This window comes from Salmo salar, chromosome ssa02, assembly GCF_905237065.1.
Source record: "Salmo salar chromosome ssa02, Ssal_v3.1, whole genome shotgun sequence".
Taxonomy (NCBI): Eukaryota; Metazoa; Chordata; class Actinopteri; order Salmoniformes; family Salmonidae; genus Salmo; species Salmo salar.
In genome coordinates, this window is record NC_059443.1 from 81,424,988 (window position 1) to 81,432,487 (window position 7,500).

The window sequence follows — 7,500 nt, forward strand, 5'->3', positions numbered from 1 at the left end:
CAGGGTCGTTCTCTGTGTATCTTCTGGTATGATGGGACAGGGTAGTTCTCTGTGTGTCTTCTGGTATGATGGGACAGGGTAGTTCTCTGTGTATCTTCTGGTATGGTGGTACAGGGTAGTTCTCTGTCTGTCTTCTGGTATGGTGGGACAGGGTTGTTCTCTGTCTGTCTTCTGGTATGGTGTGACAAGGTAGTTCTCTGTCTGTCTTCTGGTATGATGTGACAGGGTAGTTCTGTCTGTCTGTCTTCTGGTATGATGTGACAGGGTAGTTCTCTGTCTGTCTTCTGGTATGATGTGACAGGGTAGTTCTCTGTGTATCTTCTGGTATGATGTGACAGGGTAGTTCTCTGTCTGTCTTCTGGTATGATGTGACAGGGTAGTTCTCTGTGTATCTTATGGTATGATGGGACAGGGTAGTTCTCTGTTTCCTATGGTGTGACAGGGTAGTTCTCTGTCTGTCTTCTGGTATGATGGGACAGGGTAGTTCTCTGTCTTCTTATGGTGGGACAGGGTAGTTCTCTGTCTGTCTTCTTGTATGATGGGACAGGGTAGTTCTCTGTCTGTCTTCTGGTATGGTGTGACAGGGTAGTTCTCTGTCTGTCTTCATGTATGATGGGACAGGGTAGTTCTCTGTCTGTCTTCATGTATGATGGGACAGGGTAGTTCTCTGTGTATCTTCTGGTATGGTGTGACAGGGTAGTTCTCTGTCTGTCTTCTGATATGATGGGACAGGGTAGTTCTCTGTGTATCTTCTGGTATGGTGTGACAGGGTAGTTCTCTGTCTGTCTTCTGATATGATGGGACAGGGTAGTTCTCTGTGTATCTTCTGGTATGATGGGACAGGGTAGTTCTCTGTTTATCTTCTGGTATGGTGGGACAGGGTAGTTCTCTGTGTATCTTCTGGTATGGTGGGACAGGGTAGTTCTCTGTGTATCTTCTGGTATGATGGGACAGGGTAGTTCTCTGTGGTGCTGTGGCATATATTGTGTAACCAAAGATTGTGTGTATGCGCGCTTGTGTGTGTGTGTGTGTGTGTGTGTGTGTGTGTGTGTGTGTGTGTGTGTGTGTGCGTGCGTGTGTACCTTGTAACCTAGGATTGGTCCGTTTCTCTGCATCTCGGGAACAGGAGACCATGTGACCAAAATCCTGGTAGAACTCACCGCCTCTGCACTCACATTCACTGGACTGCCAGACGGCACTGTAACACACACACACACACACACACACACACACACACACACACACACACACACACACACACACACACACACACACACGTATTTAACTCTGTGAATCTCTGTGAATCTCCCTATATCTCAACTGCTCTCTAACCCTCCTACTTTATATGTGTGTGTGTGTGTGTGTGTGTGTGTGTGTGTGTGTGTGTGTGTGTGTGTGTGTGTGTGTGTGTGTGTGAGAGAGAGAGGTAACTAATGGGGAACACTTTTCTGCATCTCTCTATTTCAGTTTCTGACAGACAGATCTTTCTCTGTTTCTCTTTCTTCAAATAAACACCTAAATACTAGAGAGGAAAAGGAGAGTCTCTAGAAGGAGAGAGTCTCTAGAAGGAGAGAGTCTCTAAAAGGAGAGAGTCTCTAGAAGGAGAGAGTCTCTAGAAGGAGAGTCTCTGGAAGGAGAGAGTCTCTAAAAGGAGAGAGTCTCTAAAAGGAGAGAGTCTCTAGAAGGAGAGTCTCTAGAAGGAGAGAGTCTCTAGAAGGAGAGAGTCTCTACAAGGAGAGCGTCTCTAAAAGGAGAGAGCCTCTAAAAGGAGAGAGTCTCTAAAAGGAGAGAGTCTCTAAAATGAGAGTCTCACGAAGGAGAGTCTCTAGAAGGAGAGAGTCTCTAAAATGAGAGAGTCTCTAAAATGAGAGAGTCTCTAAAATGGGAGAGTCTCTAAAAGGAGAGAGTCTCTAAAAGGAGAGAGTCTCTAAAAGGAGAGAGTCTCTAGAAGGAGAGTCTCTAGAAGGAGAGAGTCTCTAGAAGGAGAGAGTCTCTAGAAGGAGAGTCTCTAGAAGGAGAGTCTCTAGAAGGAGAGTCTCTAGAAGGAGAGTCTCTAAAAGGAGAGAGCCTCTAAAAGGAGAGAGTCTCTAGAAGGAGAGAGTCTCTAGAAGGAGAGAGTCTCTAAAAGGAGAGAGTCTCTAGAAGGAGAGACTCTAAAAGGAGAGAGTCTCTAAAAGGAGAGAGTCTCTAGAAGGAGAGAGTCTCTAGAAGGAGAGAGTCTCTAAAAGGAGAGAGTCTCTAAAAGGAGAGAGTCTCTAAAAGGAGAGAGTCTCTAGAAGGAGAGACTCTAAAAGGAGAGAGTCTCTAAAAGGAGAGAGTCTCTAGAAGGAGAGAGTCTCTAAAAGGAGAGAGTCTCTAGAAGGAGAGTCTCTAGAAGGAGAGAGTCTCTAGAAGGAGAGAGTCTCTAGAAGGAGAGAGTCTCTAGAAGGAGAGAGTCTCTAAAAGGAGAGAGTCTCTAGAAGGAGAGACTCTAAAAGAAGAGAGTCTCTAAAAGGAAAGCGTCTCTAGAAGGAGAGCGTCTCTAGAAGGAGAGTCTCTAGAAGGAGTCTCTAGAAGGAGAGTCTCTAGAAGGAGAGTCTCTAGAAGGAGAGTCTCTAGAAGGAGAGTCTCTAGAAGGAGAGTCTCTAGAAGGAGAGAGTCTCTAGAAGGAGAGAGTCTCTAGAAGGAGAGAGTCTCTAGAAGGAGAGAGTCTCTAAGAGTCTCTAAAAGGAGAGAGTCTCTAGAAGGAGAGAGTCTCTAAAAGGAGAGAGTCTCTAGAAGGAGTCTCTAGAAGGAGTCTCTAGAAGGAGTCTCTAGAAGGAGAGTCTAGAAGGAGAGTCTCTAAAAGGAGAGAGTCTCTAGAAGGAGAGAGTCTCTAAAAGGAGAATCTCTGGAAGGAGAATCTCTAGAAGGAGAGAGTCTCTAAAAGGAGAGAGTCTCTAAAAGGATAGAGTCTCTAGAAGGAGAGAGTCTCTAAAAGGAGAGTCTCTAAAAGGAGAGAGAGTCTCTAAAAGGAGAGAGTCTCTAAAAGGAGAGAGTCTCTAAAAGGAGAGTCTCTAGAAGGAGAGAGTCTCTAAAAGGAGAGTCTCTAGAAGGAGAGAGTCTCTAAAAGGAGAGTCTCTGGAAGGAGAGTCTCTAGAAGGAGAGAGTCTCTAGAAGGAGAGAGTCTCTAGAAGGAGAGAGTCTCTAGAAGGAGAGTCTCTGGAAGGAGAGTCTCTAGAAGGAGAGTCTCTAAAAGGAGAGAGTCTCTAAAAGGAGAGTCTCTAAAAGGAGAGTCTCTAAAAGGAGAGGCTCTAGAAGGAGAGAGTCTCTAAAATGAGAGAGTCTCTAAAATGAGAGAGTCTCTAAAATGGGAGAGTCTCTAAAAGGAGAGAGTCTCTAAAAGGAGAGAGTCTCTAAAAGGAGAGAGTCTCTAAAAGGAGAGAGTCTCTAGAAGGAGAGTCTCTAGAAGGAGAGAGTCTCTAAAAGGAGAGAGTCTCTAAAAGGAGAGAGTCTCTAAAAGGAGAGAGTCTCTAGAAGGAGAGAGTCTCTAGAAGGAGAGTCTCTAGAAGGAGAGTCTCTAGAAGGAGAGCCTCTAAAAGGAGAGAGCCTCTAAAAGGAGAGAGTCTCTAAAAGGAGAGTCTCTAGAAGGAGAGAGTCTCTAAAAGGAGAGAGTCTCTAAAAGGAGAGAGTCTCTAGAAGGAGAGAGTCTCTAAAAGGAGAGAGTCTCTAGAAGGAGAGTCTCTAGAAGGAGAGAGTCTCTAGAAGGAGAGAGTCTCTAGAAGGAGAGAGTCTCTAGAAGGAGAGAGTCTCTAGAAGGAGGGAGTCTCTAAAAGGAGAGAGCCTCTAAAAGGAGAGAGTCTCTAAAAGGAGAGAGTCTCTAGAAGGAGAGACTCTAAAAGAAGAGAGTCTCTAAAAGGAAAGCGTCTCTAGAAGGAGAGCGTCTCTAGAAGGAGAGCGTCTCTAGAAGGAGAGCGTCTCTAGAAGGAGAGAGTCTCTAGAAGGAGAGTCTCTAGAAGGAGTCTCTAGAAGGAGAGTCTCTAGAAGGAGAGTCTCTAGAAGGAGAGTCTCTAGAAGGAGAGAGTCTCTAGAAGGAGAGAGTCTCTAGAAGGAGAGAGTCTCTAAAAGGAGAGAGTCTCTAAGAGTCTCTAAAAGGAGAGAGTCTCTAGAAGGAGAGAGTCTCTAAAAGGAGAGAGTCTCTAGAAGGAGTCTCTAGAAGGAGTCTCTAGAAGGAGTCTCTAGAAGGAGAGTCTAGAAGGAGAGTCTCTAAAAGGAGAGAGTCTCTAGAAGGAGAGAGTCTCTAAAAGGAGAATCTCTGGAAGGAGAATCTCTAGAAGGAGAGAGTCTCTAAAAGGAGAGAGTCTCTAAAAGGATAGAGTCTCTAGAAGGAGAGAGTCTCTAAAAGGAGAGTCTCTAAAAGGAGAGAGAGTCTCTAAAAGGAGAGAGTCTCTAAAAGGAGAGAGTCTCTAAAAGGAGAGTCTCTAGAAGGAGAGAGTCTCTAAAAGGAGAGTCTCTAGAAGGAGAGAGTCTCTAAAAGGAGAGTCTCTGGAAGGAGAGTCTCTAGAAGGAGAGAGTCTCTAGAAGGAGAGAGTCTCTAAAAGGAGAGAGTCTCTAGAAGGAGAGTCTCTGGAAGGAGAGTCTCTAGAAGGAGAGTCTCTAAAAGGAGAGAGTCTCTACAAGGAGAGAGTCTCTAAAAGGAGAGTCTCTAAAAGGAGAGAGTCTCTAAAAGGAGAGTCTCTAAAAGGAGAGTCTCTAAAAGGAGAGTCTCTAGAAGGAGAGTCTCTAAAAGGAGAGAGTCTCTAAAAGGAGAGAGTCTCTAAAAGGAGAGAGTCTCTAAAAGGAGAGAGTCTCTAGAAGGAGAGTCTCTAGAAGGAGAGAGTCTCTAAATGGAGAGTCTCTAAAAGGAGAGAGTCTCTAAAAGGAGAGTCTCTAAAAGGAGAGAGTCTCTAAAAGGAGAGTCTCTGGAAGGAGAGAGTCTCTAGAAGGAGAGAGTCTCTAGAAGGAGAGAGTCTCTAGAAGGAGAGTCTCTGGAAGGAGAGAGTCTCTAGAAGGAGAGTCTCTAGAAGGAGAGAGTCTCTAGAAGGAGAGTCTCTGGAAGGAGAGAGTCTCTAGAAGGAGAGTCTCTAGAAGGAGAGAGTCTCTAGAAGGAGAGAGTCTCTAGAAGGAGAGAGTCTCTAGAAGGAGAGAGTCTCTAAAAGGAGAGAGTCTCTAGAAGGAGAGAGTCTCTAGAAGGAGAGAGTCTCTAGAAGGGGTGAGTCTCTTTTCTTTGATTGACATGACAACTCTTCTGAGGCACCTGCTAAAGTAACCCTCATGTGAATGTAGGTTTGTGTCACGGTATGTCTGAGTGTGTTAGTGTGTGTGTGTACCTGACTCCTTGGTGTGTGTGGTCAGTGTGGTACTCCATGGTCCAGCGCCTATAGAGTTAAAGGCTTGTATCTTCAACTGGTACTCCGTCCATTCAGCCAGGCCCTCCAGCATCGTCTCGCTTTGCTGACCACTAACCTCCTCCAGCCTCTCCTCTCCCCGGCCATTTGCCCGCCGGACACACACCCGGTAACCCACCGTCTCTGGACTTCCATTATACTCAGATACCGGTAACGGCTGGAGGGAGAGATAGAGAGAGGGAAGGAGAGAGAGGTAGAGAGAGAGGGAAGGAGAGAGAGGTAGAGAGAGAGGTAGAGGAGAGGGAGAGAGAGAGAGGTAGAGAGAGACAGAGAGAGAGGTAGAGAGAGAGAGGTGGAGAACAGAGAGAGTAGAGAGAGAGACAGAGAGAGGGAGGTAGAGAGAGAGAGGTGGAAAGAGAGAGGTAGAGAGAGAGAGAGATATGTAGAGACAGAGATAGGTATAGAGACAGAGAGATATGTAGAGACAGAGAGATATGTAGAGACAGAGAGATATGTAGAGACAGAGAGAGAGGCAGAGAGAAGTAGAGAAAACATGTCAATGCAAAGTCAAATTTGAGATGTGAAAACATCATAACTTAACAACGTTACTTTTGGAGAGATTGGGTGTTTCTCAATATGAATACTGTCGCACTCCACACCACGTTCTCCGACCACGTTCATTCTCCGACCACGTTCTCATTCTCCGACCACGTTCTCGTCGTAGGACGAGAGTGTGGAGAACTCATAAAACATTACACTCCTCCTACAGTATTACCTCACGCTGCACCTCCCCAGTCACTGAACCTTCCTTCCAGATATACACAAAGCAAACGTTTTACTTCATAATTATCAGCTAGATGTGTGAATTGTGATGCTCTAGCTAGCCAGCTAGTTAAACAGGCTAAATTTACCTCAAACTAATGTCATGGAAGGTACATTTTTCGTGGGTAGCTACCAATTCTTGGTGACTAGCCAGTTAGCCCTATTGACTTACAGTACCCATAAAATGAACCGTCTTCCAACAATCAGCTAGCTATATGTGAATCGTAATAATGTAGATAAACAGATAGTTTAACAAGAAAAAATGACCTAAAACGAATATTATGAAAGATAGATCTCAATTCCTTAGCCCTAACAGTATTAGTAGCTAGCCAGTTAGCCCTAACAGTATTAGTAGCTAGCCAGTTAGCCCTAACTATACTAGTAGCTAACCAGTTAGCCCTAACAGTATTAGTAGCTAGCCAGTTAGCCCTAACAGTATTAGTAGCTAGCCAGTTAGCCCTAACAGTATTAGTAGCTAACCAGTTAGCTCTAACAGAATTAGTATCTAGCCAGTTAGCCCTAACAGTACTAGTAGTCTAGCCAGTTAGCCCTAACAGTACTAGTAGCTAGCCAGTTAGCCCTAACAGTATTAGTAGCTAGCCAGTTAGCTCTAACAATACTAGTAGCTAACCAGTTAGCCCTAACAGCATTAGTAGCTAGCCAGTTAGCCCTAACAGTATTAGTAGCTAGCCAGTTAGCCCTAACAGTATTAGTAGCTAGCCAGTTAGCCCTAACAGTATTAGTAGCTAGCCAGTTAGCCCTAACAGTACTAGTAGCTAACCAGTTAGCTCTAACAGAATTAGTAGCTAGCCAGTTAGCCCTAACAGTACTAGTAGCTAACCAGTTAGCTCTAACAGAATTAGTAGCTAGCCAGTTAGCCCTAACAGTACTAGTAGCTAACCAGTTAGCTCTAACAGAATTAGTAGCTAGCCACTTAGCCCTAACAGTACTAGTAGCTAACCAGTTAGCTCTAACAGAATTAGTAGCTAGCCAGTTAGCTCTAACAGAATTAGTAGCTAGCCAGTTAGCCCTAACAGTACTAGTAGCTAGCCAGTTAGCTCTAACAGAATTAGTAGCTAGCCAGTTAGCCCTAACAGTACTAGTAGCTAACCAGTTAGCTCTAACAGAATTAGTAGCTAGCCAGTTAGCCCTAACAGTACTAGTAGCTAACCAGTTAGCTCTAACAGAATTAGTAGCTAGCCAGTTAGCCCTAACAGTACTAGTAGCTAACCAGTTAGCTCTAACAGAATTAGTAGCTAGCCAGTACTAGTACAGCTAACCAGTTAGCTCTAACAGAATTAGTAGCTAGCCAGTTAGCCCAGTTAGCCCTAAC

General features: G+C 44.8%; 1 protein-coding gene across 4 annotated transcripts in view; it reads right to left on the reverse strand.

Annotated features, from left to right (window-relative positions):
• The window catches only part of LOC106594732 (protein sidekick-1), a 438,074-nt gene that overhangs the window by 85,352 nt on the left and 345,222 nt on the right, over positions 1-7,500 (reverse strand). For all 4 annotated transcript variants that reach the window (XM_045713026.1, XM_045713029.1, XM_045713028.1 and 1 more), the window contains 2 exons: positions 5,328-5,562; positions 1,083-1,198 (listed from right to left, as the gene is read on the reverse strand). In XM_045713026.1, coding sequence (XP_045568982.1) covers positions 1,083-1,198; positions 5,328-5,562 — 351 coding nt within the window. The remainder of the gene's footprint in view (positions 1-1,082; positions 1,199-5,327; positions 5,563-7,500) is intronic.